The sequence below is a fragment of the Vulpes lagopus genome, chromosome 10 (genome assembly GCF_018345385.1).
Source record: "Vulpes lagopus strain Blue_001 chromosome 10, ASM1834538v1, whole genome shotgun sequence".
Lineage (NCBI taxonomy): Eukaryota > Metazoa > Chordata > Mammalia > Carnivora > Canidae > Vulpes > Vulpes lagopus.
Window position 1 is genome coordinate 86,693,805 of NC_054833.1, and position 17,615 is coordinate 86,711,419.

General features: G+C 54.0%; 1 protein-coding gene across 3 annotated transcripts in view; it reads right to left on the reverse strand.

Moving 5' to 3' along the window:
* ACOT7 (acyl-CoA thioesterase 7) overlaps window positions 1–17,615 on the reverse strand; it is a 101,481-nt gene that overhangs the window by 50,463 nt on the left and 33,403 nt on the right. For all 3 annotated transcript variants that reach the window (XM_041772805.1, XM_041772804.1, XM_041772806.1), the window contains exons 3-5: window positions 10,764–10,920; window positions 6,231–6,322; window positions 817–931 (exon numbers count right to left, since the gene is read on the reverse strand). In XM_041772805.1, the coding sequence (XP_041628739.1) occupies window positions 817–931; window positions 6,231–6,322; window positions 10,764–10,920 (364 nt within the window). The remainder of the gene's footprint in view (window positions 1–816; window positions 932–6,230; window positions 6,323–10,763; window positions 10,921–17,615) is intronic.

Here is a 17,615-nt window from a genome sequence, read left to right on the forward strand (position 1 = left end):
CTGTGGAACTTTCTCACCCTCACAGCCAGAGAGTCAGTCTACCTTTTTTCCAATGGTGACATCTAAGTGGCAGGCTGATAAGGAACAACACGGGAAAAGCAGCTACCGTTTGCCTGTTGTTGTTGTTGTTTTTATGAGCTGAAAATGTCATAAAAAAATGTGCTCCTGGGCAGTCCAGGTGACTCAGAGGTTTAGCGCCAACTTCGGCCCAGGACCTGATCCTGGAGTCCACGGACACCCATTGTGTCCATGTGGACTCTCCAGAATGTGCTGTGTGTTCTGTATGGGGTTCCATAGGGTGACCCTAGACACAAGTAGTGTTTGGGTTCTGGATTTGGTCCCAGACAGCTATGGACTCGTCCCGAGTAATCCCTTCCTTGCTCGGTGTTGCATCCCGATGTGCCCTGGGCTCTCCCCCTCCAAGCTGTGCCCACGTCGAGCTCCCTGAATGGAGCCTGCTTCTCCCTCTACCTGGGTCTCTGCCTCTCTATGTGTGTCTCTTGTAAATAAATTAAAAAAAAAAAAAATTGTGCTCCTGAGCCACCCTAGGGGAGGCTACACACAGGTGTGCTTCTCTCTGCCCTGGCAGTGGGGCCTCTGTCTCTGCACTCTATGGGCCTGTAGGGCCCCCTGAGGTGTCCTGTCCGTCACTGCTGACTGCAGTACTGAGAAGGGGTCTGCAAGGTGCAGGGACAGGGGACACAGCCCTCAGGAACCCAGAGGGCCTGGTCACTCCAAGTGGAGAAGATTGTGAGCCTGCTGGATTCGGCACTTACTGACCGAGGTTAGCCCCCCATCCTGCACCCCAGCTCTCACCTGGGTTCAGGACAGGCTGGACGATGTCCCCATTCCTCCACTTGGTCTCCATGCGCTCCAGCTTCTGGGCCTCGTACCGCTTTCGGCCCTCCTCCTCCTGCTCCTGCCGGGAGTACTGTGGGGAGGCACGGCAGGGGTGGGGGGAGTGTCAGGCCAGTAGCAATGAGCCTGGCCTTCCTCCCCGCACCCTCCTCGGCCAGGCATGGCTTGCCTCCCAGGCTCAAGGCCTCCTTGTGTGGCCTCCATTTATGTAATTGGAGCCATCTAGTCCTTTCCTGATAATATATATTTAATAGAAAAAACAAAAACACAGAGAAGGCAAAAATCTCACATATCAAGAGATATGTCAAATGTTTATGTTCTGCCTCCTAAAATGGTTCCCATACCCACGTATGTGTAAGAGTTCTCCCTGGCCATGTGTGAAGTTCTGGGGTACCAATGTTTCCACCTCCCACTGCAACTGTGAACTTCTCAGCCTAACACAACTTAGGTGATGGACCTGGTACCGAGAGCATTAAGCCTGCACCTGGTCCTTCACCGTTAAAACATCATCACGTTAACAATCTCAGTCATACTTTTTACACTTGCCCCTTCCTTCCTTCCTAGGATTTATCCCCAGACATAGAACTACAGGATCCCGGAGGGCCCTGCCAAGGTGAGGACAGAGCAGTTGCCTGCATGCCCCCCATACCCTCACTCTGCTGGGCTCCCAGCCAGTCCTACAGGTTGCACACCTGTGGAAACGCAAACCAAAGCTGAGAGAGTCCAGTGGAGCTCTCCTAATGGATGGCACGGGTTTGGACCCAAGAAGTTAAGAATAAATGTGAATATAAAACCTGACACAAAAACTGGGGTATCTCTGGGCACAGCAGGAGATGCTGGGTTTCTCAAATGTGACAGCAAGGGCCTGTCCTCTGCCCAGCGTAGGGCACACATGCCTTCCCTGGGGGACCCCTCAGAAAAGCCCCAGGCCAGGTCCACAGGCCCTCTAATGGCTGGCTTCCCTAGCAGTCCTCTCCCTTCCTGCTGACCACAGCCCAGCCCCCTAGCGCCCCCTACACCTCCCCCCCACTGCCCCCGCCCACAGCCCAGCTCTCCTCCTCTGGGTTAGCTCTGACATCTGCCCCTTCATTCACTCAGCCAGCATTTCTGGCTGGGCCCATGGAGAAACTACTGAGCTCAGGGCCCCTCTCCGCCCCCCTCGGAAGCCTCTCTGACTGAGGCAAATTCATTTCAGAAGGCAATTTTAGATCTTCTTTCAAAAGCCAGTTTTAAACGTCTTGATTTTCCTGCTCATGGCTCTGCTCCAAATCACACAGGGTCTGAACACCACTCTGCAGCTTAATAACCATTATCTGAGGCTTGAGAACCTGTCTCCCAAGGAGACTGAGAAAGGGACTGAGTGGCCTGCTCAAAAGAAACAAACCATGAGTGTTTAAGCTGCAGTGGATAATTTAACCTTTTCCTTCGTAAATAAACTGCTGCCTCCTGTCCCACCGCCCAGAGTAAAGACCGTACAAGCAGAGTCTGTGCTGTGCCTACCCAGTAAAATTCACAGCTCAACTCAAGTGTCCTTAAGAAATGCCTTTTAAGGGCAGCTTGGGTGGCTCAGCGGCTTAGTGCTGCCTTCAGCCCAGGGCATGAACCTGGAGACTCAGGATCAAGTCCTGTGTCGAGCTCCCTGCGTGGAGCATGTTTCTCCCTCTGCCTCTCATGAATAAATAAATAAAATCTTTTTAAAAAATGCTTTTTAGAGAGATTCTTTAAGAAAAAGCCTAATAGGACAGCCTGGGTGGCTCAGCGGCTTAGTGCAGCCTTTGGCCTAGGGCGTGATCCTGGAAACCCAGGATTGAGTCCCACATCAGGCTCCCCACAGGAAGCCTGCTTCTTCCTCTGCCCGTGTCTCTGCCCCTCTCTCTCTCTCTCTGTGTGTCTCTCATGAATAAATAAATAAAATCTTAAAAAAAAAAAAAAAAAAGAACCTAATAAATCCTGGCCACGTGCAACACACCACTCCAGCCTGTGCAGACATGTAGGGCACGTGGCACGGCCCCGGCCAGACATGAGCCATGAAGACAGAGGAAACACAACCTCCTCAAAACTGTCCTGCCGGCTTTAAATCTGAGATAGGGGCATCTGGGTGGTTCTGTGGTTGAGCATCTGCCTCAGGTTGTGATCCCAGGGTCCTGGGATTGAGTTCTGCATCAGGCTCCGCACAGGGAGCTTTTCCCTCTGCCTCTCTCTCTCTGTGTGTCTGTGTCTCTCATGAATAAATAAAAACTGTTTAAAATAATAAAATGTTTAAATCTGGGGATAGAATCACTAGAACATCCCAACGATAGGCTGGTACCCCATTCTCATCCCCAAGGACTTGTTGTCAAGCCCAGCTGATGTGAAGAAGCCAGCTCAGCCCATATGTCCAACAGTCTGGGCAAGACTCTGAACTCAAGCTCGTATTCAGACACAGGAAAGAAAAAACCAACACCAGCATGTCTACTCTGATGGCCACCCAGGCCCCCTGTCCCCTGCCCTGGTCACCACAGGGGTCCTTCTCCTGTCAGAGGGATTCTGAGTACTGAGGTCCCTGTTCCGTGGAGAAGAGGGTGGAGCGGACACTGAATAACACTGCATAGGATCAATATCCAGGCTTCTTCCAGGGAGATGCACGTGGGCAGTAATCTCTGTCCACATGTGTGTGTGACGTCGACATGTGTATAATGTAAGATATGAGATGTACGTGTCTGTGGTACATATACACATGTGAGAGATGTGTAATACACACACTTAGGCAGAGAAATATGTGTATTCTCAAATAAGTGACAGCAATCTGTAAAGGCTGGAGGGAGGATTCTGGTGGGTATTAGAAAGCCTTGAGGCCATGCTACCAGTGAGATGAGCACAAATGTCAGAGAGACACTGAGCTTTCCAGGATCCAACAGGACACAGCAGATCTATATTTCAAATCAACTGAAGGCTTCTATGTGGGCCTCACGTTGCGGGGGGGGGGGGGGGGGAGGGCAGCTCCCATAAACATTAGCATCGGCTGCAGCTAGGAACTACATGGCTTCTCCCATCTGGAGCCCTCTGTTTCTGCCTCTACAAGGGCAGAGTTGGTATTTATGTCTTATCAAACCCGGCTGAACAAAGGGGATAGGAAACTCTGGGCCCCTCTGGGATATGGGGGTGAGTCCTCCCTGGGGAGGAGGGCTGCCCCGGCCCTGTGGGGGGGACAGGAACCGGCACACTGCTGCCCCTGCCCCACTGGCTGGAGACCCAAAGCTTTCAGCCCCCGGCCCCAAGGAGCCAAAGGAAGCAGAGCTCACGGGCTCAGCCCCAGAATCTTCCTGCAGTATCAACCCTGTAACATGCATCACGTGGTGCTGAAACCAGAGAATGGCCAGCCACAGACCTCTAAATTCTGTGGCATCTGAAAATGAAATCAGTTAAATAATTACATTGTATTTACACACGATGCAGCTAATTGAACACCGAGTACTTAGTGGGAAAGATGAAAGAAGGAGTGGGTACACTCATCATTTCTAAGGAAAAAGTCACTCCAGACTCACTCCTGCTTCTTGGGTCTTAAGGCCCCCGATCAGTGCTGCAGAGAGGAGGGAGACAGGGAAGGAGGTAGAGAGGCTGGAGGAGGGGAGAGAGGGGGTGAGGCCAGCAGGAACTGAGAGCAGAGCTTGGGGTTCCCTGTGCACTGGGAAGCTGCGCATGTGACATCACACAGAACTGGGGTCTGTGCAGGTGTGATCAGTTCACATGAGGTAAAGCTGCAACAGAACGGAACCCACAGGTAACAAATGGCACACATCTGAGGAGGAGGTGCATGGCCACAAGCCACCAGAAGCTGGATGATATCGGAAGGGTCCTCCCCTGGGGCCTCTGTCAAAGCAGCCCCAGGACACCCACAGAGACATGACCCCTAGGAACTGCTGGGCTCCATGCCCTGGCTATGAGCTTCCACTGCTCTCCTCACTTGTTAGGGATGGGTGGCACCAGGGCTGTCGGCAGGTGGTGGCACTACCTCCCTTCTCTCACAGTACTAAAGGACAGGCCACCAACCCAACCCAGACCAAGGTCCAAGCATCCTTCCCATTCAACATGGAGAGGACTCCTCTATCTCAAGATGTTTTTTAAAATATCTAGACTACACAGCAGCTAGAGTCTCGCAGGCAGCCACCCCTACCTACCTAGGAGATGTGCCACCTGGGCCTCGACTGCCCCTGGGGGCCCAGGCAGGGTGTGGGGTGAGATACTGAGCTGGCACAGGTTGTGGGGGCACTTGCAGGGAGTGCCCCAGCAGCATTATACCTGCAAGGGTGCAGGGAGTGGGAAGGCCTGTAGGAAAGACAGGCCTCCCCCAAGCAGGAAGTGCCTACACTGCGGTGTCTCAGGAGGGCGAGGACAGAGACTGCTCGTGCCAGGAGTGCTCAGCTCCCCTGTGAGCTCTGAGAAAAAAGAGCAGGCACCAGTTTCTAGCGGTCTGGTTCCTGTTCTGGAGGATGCTCAGCACGGGGGCAGACATGCCCTGGCCACGGGATATTCCCCTCTAACTGCTGAGGCATGAGGGCAGAGAGCCACAGGTCTCCACAGAGGAGCTGTCATGCGTGTCCTGGAAACATGCAGGTATGTGGGCCACAGGAGGAGGTGAGGGATAACTAGGAAAGGAACAAAATCCTTCTATTGGCACAACCTTCGCCCTCCGGAAGCCTGCCTAGCCAATCGTGCCTGTGGCAGCCTGGGAATGTTTACAACAGGCTCCTTTATGCAAAGAAGCTTCTGTCTGCAACAGAACCACAATGAGAGAGCCATGGGCAGTGACAGAAGAGGTAGGAACAGAGATGTTTTAAAATCTGTTTCTTGGGATCCCTGGGTGGCGCAGCGGTTTGGCGCCTGCCTTTGGCCCGGGGCGTGATCCTGGAGACCCGGGATCGAGTCCCATGTCGGGCTCCCGGTGCATGGAGCCTGCTTCTCCCTCTGCCTGTGTCTCTGCTTCTCTCTCTCTCACTGTGTGCCTATCATAAATAAATAAAATTAAAAAAAAAAAAAAAGATTAAAAAAAAAAAAATCTGTTTCTTTAGGGGCCAAGGCGGGTGGTGGCAGGCTGGGCTGGGCAGCCTGGAGGTCCTGGCTCTCGGCAGAAGGACCTGCCACCCGACACCGGGTCCCTTCGTTCAGGGGTATGAGGAAGGGTCCTCTGGGAAGGGCCCCCACCAGGCCCAGGCCAGCCTTCACTCACATTCCCAGCATGAACAAAACCTGCACAAAGACCCCTTCAGGGACACCTGCTCCACTGGCGTCTCTGGCTGGCAGACCCAGGCCTGGTCCCTGAGGCTGCTCTCCTGGGACATCTGTGTAGCCTCTCCAAGCTGCCCCCAGAGAGACACAGAAGGGGGTCTCCTTACCACAACCGGAGGCACCTCCAGGACCTTATCCACATTCTTCAGTGACAGGGGCACGTACCATAGGGTGGCCTTGTTGGTCAGCTTCTTAGTACCTTTAGAGGAAAGAACCACATGAGTGATGGCATAGGGACGGCACGGGGCAGGGGGGCTGAGACACAGCTCTCTGGCCCCCAACCCCCACACAGTGGGAGATGGGCACAGAGCTCAGGGAGCCTCCCACCACAATGGTGCCCCTCCGGAGGTTGCTGGAAAGACTACAGACCGTATGCTTTAACCCCGGGGATCCCCGCTTTCCAGCATTTCTACCACAGAGGGCTCTGACTGCAGGCACCTCCTCCTTGCGGGGCTTTGACATAAGGGAGGTTTGGTCGTCAGCATGCCCAGAAGCCTGAGGAGCACAGGTAGGGAGGGGGCCCTCACTCAGCCACCTCCCAGAGAAGAGGAACAAAGCCAGGGGACTCAGCCCAGGCTGAGCTCGAGTTTCTGCAAACAGATCCAGCAGACCCGGAGCTCCCAATCGAACACACTCTGCTGGGGAGCTTCAGTGCTCAGCAAGGGAACATCCACCTGCCTACACACAGCTAAGAGCTCCTGCCCGATGGGGGCCAGGAGGACAGCGGCATACGGATGTGAGGCTCAGGGGGACACGGAGCCAGGGCCCACACAGGCAACCTGGTGAGGGGCTGTGGCCGGGCCACACACTGGAGCACACCTGCATCGCCGACTGGGCAAGTCCCGTCCTTCAAGATGGGATGCCTGGATTTACTGACTCAGAGCTCCAATTGAGAAACTTCAGAGAGGAGTGCTTAGAGATGGGCAGTAGGCTCAATGACAGGAAACAGAACCTACCAGGGAGAAGTGTCTGGGCTGAGAACCAGGGACCAGAAAAGTCCAGAGATCACTTGGTACAGCCCCTCTCACTTGTACAGGAAGAGTGTGGAGCCCAGAGAGGTCAAGTGGTTTACCTAGGGTCACACAGAAACTCAGTGCTATTCTGTGTACAGACCCAGGCCCCCACGGAGATATCAGGTAGGATGCCTCTAAAAAAGCAGTTTCTGGGCAGCCCGGGTGGCTCAGCGGTTTAGTGCCGCCTTCAGCCCAGGGCCTGATCCTGGAGACTTGGGATCGAGTCCCATGTCGGGCTCCCTGCATGGAGCCCGCTTCTCCCTCTGCCTGTGTCTCTGTCTCTCTCTCTCTCTCTCTGTCTCTCATGAATAAATAAATAAAATATTTAAAAAAATTAAATTAAAATTAAAAAGCCGTTTCGTCAACATGGAAGATCCTCAATGTAGAGGAGAACAGCAAAACCGCAGGACATAAAGGAAAGCAAGTGGGGAAGGTGGGGAGCAGCTGGCATCCTCTCTAAAGTGCCTGGTGGAGTTCCCTCTCTGATGTTCTCCAAGGGAGCTGGGGACTTTGGTTTCCTCCCCTGAACACAGCCCCAAGGGCCAAGCCAAGGCCCACGGTCATGCAGGAGTGCGAGCCCCCAGTGCCCGGGGCTCCCAACGCCAGAGCCCCCAGTGCTCGGCCCCAACATGGAGGCACCATCAGGGAACAGGCGCTCTGCACTTGGGAACCACAGGCAAGTAACATGGAAAATATTTTCACTGCACTTTGACTGAGAGTGGATCTGACAACTTGCTTCTGGGAATGAAGATTTCCTGTCTGATCTGCCAGAGCCAGCCTGACAAGCTGGTTTCCATGGAAACCGGAGTGGCCCTCCTCTAGACCCAAATGAACACCACAGGGCAAATGAGGCAAAACATGCTAATTGTACTTTCTCCATCACTTAATAAAACCATCAAAAGACAATTGCAGCATTAAAAACACCTATTTTAAAATCTTAAGAGCTCCCAGCTATTTTCTGGAGCAATTTGCAACAATCATGTCCCAGTTAGCTTAATATTTTGACAGTTGCCGGAGATGAATGAGCCATCTCGGAGGCAAAGGTTTGCTGGTTGTCTGCCTCAGCGTGTGCTCACTCGGTTGCCTCCTGACAGGCGGCACAGTCCCAAAGGAGGGGACCCCTGCCTCCTGAGGTCTCAGATCCCAGGCCTCCTAGCCCCCATCACCCTAGGTCCACTGCGCCAGGTGCTGCTATAGGCAGTAGGGGAACTGCAGTAGACAAGCCATCAGCCCTGCCTTCACATCCTAGACACGTGAGCACAAAGATACACGTCAGGATAGAGAGGACAGCCTTGAGAGACACAGGGTCCTAGAATCAGAAACACCTGCATGGATCCAAACACGGGAACACACAGGGGGAGACTCAGTCACCCAATAACAGAATAGAGACCCAGAAATGAGAGAAAGAGACAGACCCACAGTGGCGAAATACAAAAGGGAGCCTCCAGCCCTTCATCAGGACATTCCAGGGCAAGACAACTGTCAGGGCTCCAAGAACAGCTGCCCTCTTCATGGAACAGGGAGGCCTGAGGGTCACGAGGGGGAATCCCAATCAGGGAGCCCAGCCCCATCCTGAGAGGTAACACAACTGGCCTGTCCCTTGCTTTTCCTGAGCCTCTCCTTTCTCAGAGCACAGGGGATCACAGAGCCTGTGCCTCTGTCCCATGAGGGTGGACAGCCCCAGCACTTCTCACCCTTGCCTCTCTCCTTCGCAGGGCACATCAGGCTGTGTGTGCCCATCCTGCAGGGAAAGAGCAAAGCCAACACCGTGGGACCTGGACGCCTGGGGAGGTGCGTCCTCACTGGCCCAGTAGAGGGCTGCCACGGCCCGGGCGAGAGCAGCCTGCCCTGCGGTGGGAGGGATCCTTTAGAAGTCAGGCAGAGCATGTCGGTCTGGACAAAACCTTCTGTCAGCTTCCCATCTCTGCACAGAAACACAAATCTTCCTGACAGCCTCTGTTCATTTGGTCACCCGTTCACTCCATCACTCATCTGCCCGTAGTTATTAGCCCTACATCTGTTGGGAGCCAAGAGAAGTCAGGAAGAGGAAGACGGGACTCGCTCCCTCCAAAGTTCACGATCCAGAGCAGGATTTCTCAGTGTCGGGACTGGGACACAGGGGACTGGGTCACTGTCCATGGTGGGGACCACCCTGTGCCTCCCCCACTAGATGCTAGCACCTCTGCTCCAACAGTGACAATCAGTCACCAAGCTGGGGGTCCAATGCCACCAGGGTGAGCTCCACTTTGAAAGTCAAGAACACCCTTGCTTCTGGTCTCTTCTCCATTTGCCAACAGGAAGCTGCTATTCTGTCCCTCAGAGGTTCCTCCTGGGCCAGAAATCTGGAAGGCAGGGCCCTCCCCCACTTGAAGTGCCTGGCTCTGAGCTGCTAAACATCACCATGAAAAAGCCACACTGCTGGGATGGCCATCCACAAGGAAGCATGAAGATGGGAAGCAGAAGAGGCAGTGATTCACCCCATCAAGTCCCGGCCCCACCCAGGAGAGGAGGCCTTGGCCACAGAGAGACAGACCACAGGGAGTGAGGACAGGGACCCCAAGGTCCCATCGTGAGAAGACAGTGTCCAGGTACCCCGTCCTGTGCCACAGCCATAGGCACAGGGATGCTGACTGCTCCCCAAGCACTAGCCCTTGCTCGGCTAAATCATTCACTATGCCTTGGCCGGGCCTGCTGAGGACACCCTGGGATGTTCTAGATGGACAACTATGCTCCAGACCCAAGGAAGAGAGAAGGCTGAGCCCCTGGAAGATCTCTGAGCACAGTACCTTGCAGGCAGCCAGGGCCAAGGAAGGGGCAGGGGGCCATCCAGAGGAAGGTCCGAGGCCCCAGGCAGCTCCTGGTTCTAGAGAACCAGCATGGACTGTCCTCTGTATAGGATGTGGGACAATGGGGTGCCCTGGGACAGGAAGGTGGGCAGCAAGGGGGACAAAGGGGCCTGCCTTCCCTTTAGCAGCCCGGGTTATAAAAAGCAGCAGCGAGTGCAAAGCAGAGCCACCTCCCCTGCAGAGCCCAGTGGGAGGATGAAAAGGGGTTTCCATGGTTACCACTCAGAGAAAGAGAATATTCAGATCAACCCAGAGTCAAAGGTTCGCCCAGTGAGCTTCAGCCTAAGCCTGGTATGCAGGGCCAGGGGTGCAGGGGAAAGGATGGGGAGCAACCCACCTCCCCATCCCCACTCCCCACCCCCGCCCCCCCAGTGGCCCCCATCTACAGGGAACAGCAAGGCAGGTTGAGGGGGTGTTGACAGCAGCTTGTGCCCCCCTAGCCCACTGCCATCCCCCTGCCCCTGAGGAGCTAATCACCAGGCCCTGGAAGGCAGGAGGGGCAGTGGCCATTCAACCAGGGCCAGAGCCCAAATCCCACTCTAGGGCCATTCTGTTGAACTCACTGCTTAATCCATCCCTGTCCACAAAACAAGGATGGCAGAAATATCTGTTCATGGGCAGAGCTGGGAATTAAGGGAGGTCATTCATGGGTGGTGTCAGGACCAGGCCCTGGCACAGGGTCAGCCCTCCATCCATGGGATCTTTGGCTGCTACCTTACTGTCACTGTTGTTGGCACTGACCCCAACGAAGTAGGCTTGGTGAGACATGTGCAGAAGTTACCTGTGAGGATGTTTTCAGACATCACGTTGACCTGAACTTCCACAGAATGCTTGGAGGTATAGGTAATCTCCGCGCTGACATGTGCCACCTCGCCAATGCACATGGGTGACAGGAAGTCGGTGCGCTCCACTCGGGCCAGGGCGGCTACACAGCGTTCCTGCAGAGACCGGGGACAGGTTAGCCCCGCAGGGCAAGCCCAACCCTAGAGATGCTCCTTGAAAACGGCCTTTCTTTTTCCCCACTGTGAAAGTCATGCTGTTTACTGACACCACACGTTCCCAACTGCGAAACCACAGGAGACGCAGAAATGCCTGGTGGGAACATCCCAAAGCAATCACTAGCAGGATTCTCTGAATGGTGGGGGTTAGGAGTGGCTTTTTACTTTTTTTTCTCATTTTTCTATAAAGGATGTATATTATTTGCATAATGAAAAGTAAAAAAAAAAATTTAAAGACATACTCATTTTGGAAAATTTGGGAAATACAGAGATGTAGACAGAAAAGGGAAAATCACTCCTCCTATCCAGAGAGAGCCCAGGGTTCTATTTTGGGATTTTCCTTCCCAGGCTCTTCTCCCCAAGAATGAGATCTCACCGGTTCTTCCATAGTTATTGTCTTACACAGTCGTGAAAACGTAAACATATGTGTCTACAACCTGTTTTTCACTCAAAGTGAGGAAAAATAACATGCCTGTGTTACAAAGAGTGCTTTGCAATCAATATTCTTTTATTTCAATTTAATTCTTCAAATAGGCAACCCATTTGCAGGACTCAAAATTCAAAAGAATGAAAGGGTACGAGGTACCAGGTCTGCCTCTTGTCACTTCTTGTCCCAGCCACCTAGGAGCCCCTTGGTAACCGGTCAATGTGGCCCCACAACAGGAGTGCCATCTGGAGGGCATGCAATGGTCTACCCCGGGGCTCATTCTCTATGAAACGTGACAGACTTCCTTATTCTTTTGCATGGCCCTTTCCATGACTGACATGTCATGATACTCTACTGCAAAAGTATGTTCGATGGCTAGAGAGAATGGAATATTCTGAAAGATTTAGGTCCAATTGGATGCATTTGCTTATCATAAACAATCCTGTGATGGGTGTCCTTTTACTTAAATCATTTTCAGTATTGGGGACTATTTCCAGACTGAAGGGACACTCTGGTGTATGTTTCCAAAGTACTCGATAGGAAGCAGTGCCTTTGGCACCCCCTGGCACTTGCGATGAGAACTGCTAACTTCTCTACACTAACTCAATGACACAGAAGATACTGGAGTTGGAACAGCGGGACCTCAGCCCCTCGTGGCCCTCAGAGCACAAGGCACTTCTATCACTTCCTCCTAGAAACCAATCCTCTTTCCTGGGAGGCTAAGCACAGATCTGGGGGCTCTCCAGCCACCCCCAGGTTGGGTGGGGAGCAGGGAGTGGGAGGTGGAGGCTCACTTTGCGAGCCCATCCATCAGGTGTGCCTGCTCTGGTATTTGCCTTCCCAGTTAATCCCCACAGCACCCCTTATTCAAGGGTTGGCCATCCTGAGGTTGCAGAGAACAGTCACACTGACCCCTGCTGGCGCCTGTGCAAGAGCCCACCTGCCACCACACAAGCATGTAAATTCCCTGGCCCACCTCAAGCCACCTGCCTCCTTGGAGGGTGGGTCAGGGAACCTGCACCTTCACCCCTCCCAGGTGAGTCTCAGGAACACGAGGTTGGGGGCTCCTCCAGCTTCTCTCAGCAAGGCAGGGGACCAGAGGGTCTAGGAAGGGCCCAGGGCTAACCTGTGGCTACTCTGATCTGCATGGGTTTCCCCCCAACTCGCCCCCTAAGTCACACTGACACTTAGACTAAGGGCACCCCTACGTAGACTTCTGTGGCTACAGCACCACCCACTGGCAGAAAGCTGGAAGGGCAAGCCTGAGCGGACCAGGACCCGAAGGGAGGCCTCGCCTCTGGGCCGCCTGTTGGAATTATCCAAGTGCTGCTAGCAAGACCCAACAAGGAATGAGCCAGATGTCTTCACTGGAGAATGGCTAAAATTTGGTATGGAAACACTCACACACGAGTAACACACATACATATATATGAATCATTTTTAATGGGAATGTGGCTTATTCTCACATCTCTCCACATCCTCGCTGTGGATGGACTTGAGCTCTTTCATGCCCACAAAAGCATTCCTCCCTTCTCAGCACAGAAACCCTACCTTGTCCATGGGGTTCCTTCCAAGACCTCCACTGGAAGCCTGAAACCACGAACAGTCCTGAATCCTACATATACTATGTTTTCCTGTACGTACACACATATTATTAAGTTATAAACTAGACACAATAATAATAAAAGTTATAGCAACATACTGTAATGAAAAGTATATGAACGTGATTTTTTTCTCTCTCTCCATCTAGTGCACTTCTTCCTGGGAGGAGCAGAGATGATAAAATGCCTGTGTGCTGAGATGAAGGAGGTGAATGGCGCTGGCAGGTGACACAGCATTAGGCTACTACTGACCCTCCTGACGCTCCATCAGAGGGAGGGTCATCTGCTTCTGGACCATGGTTGACAGTGTGTACATACCCTAGGGTACCTGAGACCACAGATCAAGAGGGAACTACTGGCACGCAGGAGCCAGGCACCATGCTTCGTGCAGCATGCAGGGGACTGAGGCAGAGCACCTGCCCTCAGCTTGGGTTCAGACTGGCGGATGGATAATCCATAAGTAAACAGGCCAATGCCATATGGTGGCAGGTGCCCTGGAGAGGGCAGCGTGGGATGTGGTGGGGGTGGGGGCTGGGCCTCCCCACTGAGGGCATATCTGAGCTAAGAATCAAAAAGTGTAGATGGGGAGGAGGTAGATGTGGAGGATGTGCACCCCAGAGGAGGGGAGAGGAGGCTGGACTGTGCACAGTGCAGGGCAGGGTGCACAGTAGGTAAGGCATCAGTCTAAGACTCTGCAGGATGAGCAGAGAAGGCTCACGTTTTAGTTGATGCACTTCAGAGTTGTGTGAACCTTAAGCAGGCGGCATTTCTGCTCCCTTCCATGACCCAAAACACTGACAGAGCAACGGAGGAGGACACAGAGCAGCCTTCCATGCCATCCCAGAGAACGCTGGCAGCATACACCTGCCAGGAGAAGCCCTCAGACCTGGTGCAGGATGCCTGATGGAGGCCTCTCACCTGCTCTCCTCGTTGGGAGGCTGCTTGTGATGGATTTAAGCTTGGTTCTAAAAGAGAGAAGGGATGTTTACAAGGCAGCCACCAGAGTCCTACCATACTGCTACTTCGAAGGTAGAGCAGCCTAAGAAACAGGTGAGCTGCCTTGGGGACTCTACACCGGCTTGGGGTGCGGGCAGCACAGGCCTGGACCTGGGGTAGATGCAACCTGTGAGCTGCTGCCCAAGGGCCTAGTAGAACAGTGTGCCTGCCTCAGGCAGTCTTTAAAGAAGGGTGTGAAGGGTGCCTGGGTGGCTCAGTCAGTTGAGCATCTGCCTTCGGCTCAGGTCATGGTCTCAGGGTCCTGGGATCAAGTTCCGCATTGGGCTCCCTATTCAGTGGAGAGCCTGCTCCTCCCCCTCTCTCTGCTAATGCCGGTGCTTATGTGCATGTGTTCGCAAGTGCCCGCGCGCTCTCTCTCCCCTCTCTGTTAAATAAATAAATAAATCTTTTTTTTAAAAAAAGGACAGGTGAAACCCAAAAATTCAAAACATGAGCCAATAAACATCTGTATCCCGGACGAGGATCTGCATCCTCATGGTTGCCCTGCCTCGGATGGACCCCCATAACTCCCTACTTCTGGGATTTTCAGCAGGAGGAGCAGCCTCCACCCCGGGATGCAGCCATGAGCATTCTCATTAGTCTACACCAGGAAGTGCCCCCTGCCACACTCCCGAAGGTGACCAGTATCACAGTGCTCATTGGACTCAGGTGCCCAGAACACCACGGGGCCTGGGCTCCTGAGTGGCCACAGGGTTTGGGGCCAGGACAGCAGTTTCAGAAAAGAGCCAGAAAGAACAGTGTTGAGCCCTGGGCTCAGCTCCCAGCTCTGCCTCTCACTACCTCTTGACCTTGTAAAATATAGAAATAAGTGAGGCCGGCAGGCTGCTTCCAGGATTCGAGGGGATGATCTTGGAGAAAAGGGTGAGCCACCCCTCTCAGAGACACGTGGGGATCAAAGTGAGTGGGTCCAGGAAGCTTAGCTCTCACCACTAGGACTGTTTTGGCTGCGCCTGCACTACACCCACCCAGGCTGCCCTCAGCTAAGGCCACCTTAGGTGAGGCCGCTCCGTGAGACCTTCAGGAAGTGACGTAACTTCTCTAGGCCTCTGCTCCTCACCTACAAAGTGGGGTTAAGGGGATCCCTGGGTGGCTCAGCAGTTTAGTGCCCACCTTCAGTCCAGGGCGTGATCCTGGAGTCCCAGGATCGAGTCCCACCTCAGGCTCCTTGCATGGAGCTTGCTTCTCCCTCTGCCTGTGTCTCTGCCTCTTTCTCTCTGTGTGTCTCTCATGAATAAATAAATAAAATCTTAAACAAAACAAAACAAAGTGGGGTTAAGATGGCAGTTGGGAAGGTACCATCAAGAAAAGGAGGTCAAGTGTACAGTGTGGTTGCTGATGCACCCTAAGTGCCTGTTAAACTGAGGTGCTCCATAGGATGACAAAGCCACACACACCCTTCTGGCAATGAGCCAATCACCGATGGGAGTCCACTGTGTTCCAGGCTTCCACCAGATACTAAGCCTCCAGGAGTGACCCGAAAGACAAAAGTCCCTCCCATTTGTGGGGCTTACACTCTGATAGTGGGATGGGGTGGAGTAGGGTGAGTAGACCAAAGATAAATGAGCAAAATACACAATACTCTAGGAGCAACAGTGCTGTGGAGAACAGCTGGGAGCAAAGAGGGAGCTGGCCATCAGGGAAGGCCTGAGTAGAGGTCACATTTACACAGAGACTGGAAGCTCAGGCAGAAGGAAGAGGCAGTGCAAAGGCCCTGGGGTAGGAAGACCAGCCAGTCACACGGCAGCAAGAGAGCCAGTGTGGCCCAAGGGAGCATTAAAGGGAAGGCATGGGAGATGAGATCTGGGAGCTGGATGGTGCTCAGATCCAGAACTACCCAGCAGGTGGAGCCAACAGGATCGGCTTCTGGTATCCACAATATGAGAGGAAGAATGGGGTCACTGAAGGCCCCAGGTTTTGAATGTGAGTAACTGGATACTGCAGAGGTCATTTACAGAGGAGAGGGAGAATGTAGGAGGAGCAGCCTGGGCACAGATCCAGGGTGTCTTTTTGGCCCATCAAGGTCAAGGGGCCAGTTAAATCAACAGACGGAGCCAACCAAGAGGTCCCAGCTGAAAACAGAGCCCGGGGTGCACAAGGGTACTAAAGGCACAGACTGGACGAGACCTCCATGGGAGTGGGGTGGGGTGCCCGCTCCCTGACCCAGAGCCCCAGTAAAGCCCCTCAGAGGCCAGCATTGGCCCCCACGCCAATGTCTAACCACCTGAGCTGCCTGGGGTTCACATACCCTCCTGAGCCTGGGACTCCTACACCCCTATCCTGGGACCACCCATCCAGAGACATCTCCAAGCCAACACATCAACACCATCCCTCCGGCACCCTCAAACTCCCTCCAGGGCAGGAAGGAGGAAGAGCATGGGCTCAGAGCACAGGTTCAAGACCTAGATTCATGGCCCAGACCTACTCTCTGCCTCCCCACTGGCCTCAGGCAAGCAGGCAGCCTCCCCTATGCAATGGGAGTAACAGGAAAAATAATGTGGTGCTGTGCATATTCTGTGAGCGGAAGTGCTTCAGAGCTTTGCAAAACGCACTCAGTAGCCAGCAGCAGTTACATGAGTCCTCACCACCCTGTGACCTCCCCAGGTCCCCCTCTCCCTCACGCCCCCATCCAAAGGTGTCCTCCCCAGTGTCCAGCCTCTCTCTGTAGGCCTGCAGGGGCCCTCGCCCCACCCTCAACCCCGCCCCACAGGCTCAGGCCCATCCTCCTCACCACCACCAAAGGACACACTCCACTCTGAACGTGGCCTGGTTTGCCCCAGGACTCCAAGGGCATGGAACAAATCCAGACTCCCACCCGGGCAGGCGAGCCCCTTCACAGCATGCCCAGGTCACCCACACCCATGTCCATCCATTAAAACTTTCATCCTGGCTTGGTTCACACACAGGTGCTGCTCCCGCTCTCCTTCTCTCCAGCCAGTGTGCATTCCTCCTCTCATCACAGCAGGTGGCTGGCCAAGGCCCACACGGACACAGGACACAGGATACAGGACACAGATACAGTGTCGTATCTCTGCTGGACCCCAGGTGGCAGTGTAGAGCAAGACAAATCCTCTTCCCCAAGCAAGGAGACAGCCTCCACAGGAAATGTCAGGCCCCTTGGGGCTGGAGGCAAGGCAGGAGAGGATGGGCCAAATGCCCCTCAGCTGCCTTGAAGCCTGGCCCTCCTCTCAGGCACTCTGGCAGCCCAGGCCCGACCCCTCTCATTCCCAGGGGTGTCAATGGAGCAGGGGAGGGGTCAGGCCCAGGACAGCCAGGCTCTGGGGGATTCCAGAAACCAAGACTCTTCTGCATGAGGGGGAGGAGGCAGCTCCCAGCAGCTCCCAGCAGCTCCCAACATAGTCTCCAGCTGCCCCCATCCCTCTTTCATGAGTCCCAAACCAAGCAGCATTCTAAAAGGACTTCCAGGTCTAGGACTTCCAGAAGTTCCCAAGGCCCAGGGGACGAAGGAAAACACTCCAAAGCAAACTCCCATGCTGACCCAAGCATGGTGTGATGCCAGAGGGATGCCAGGCCTCCCAGGCTTGGAACCTTCCAGGTGATCTCAAGCAGGCTGGGTGAGGGCCCACAGATGC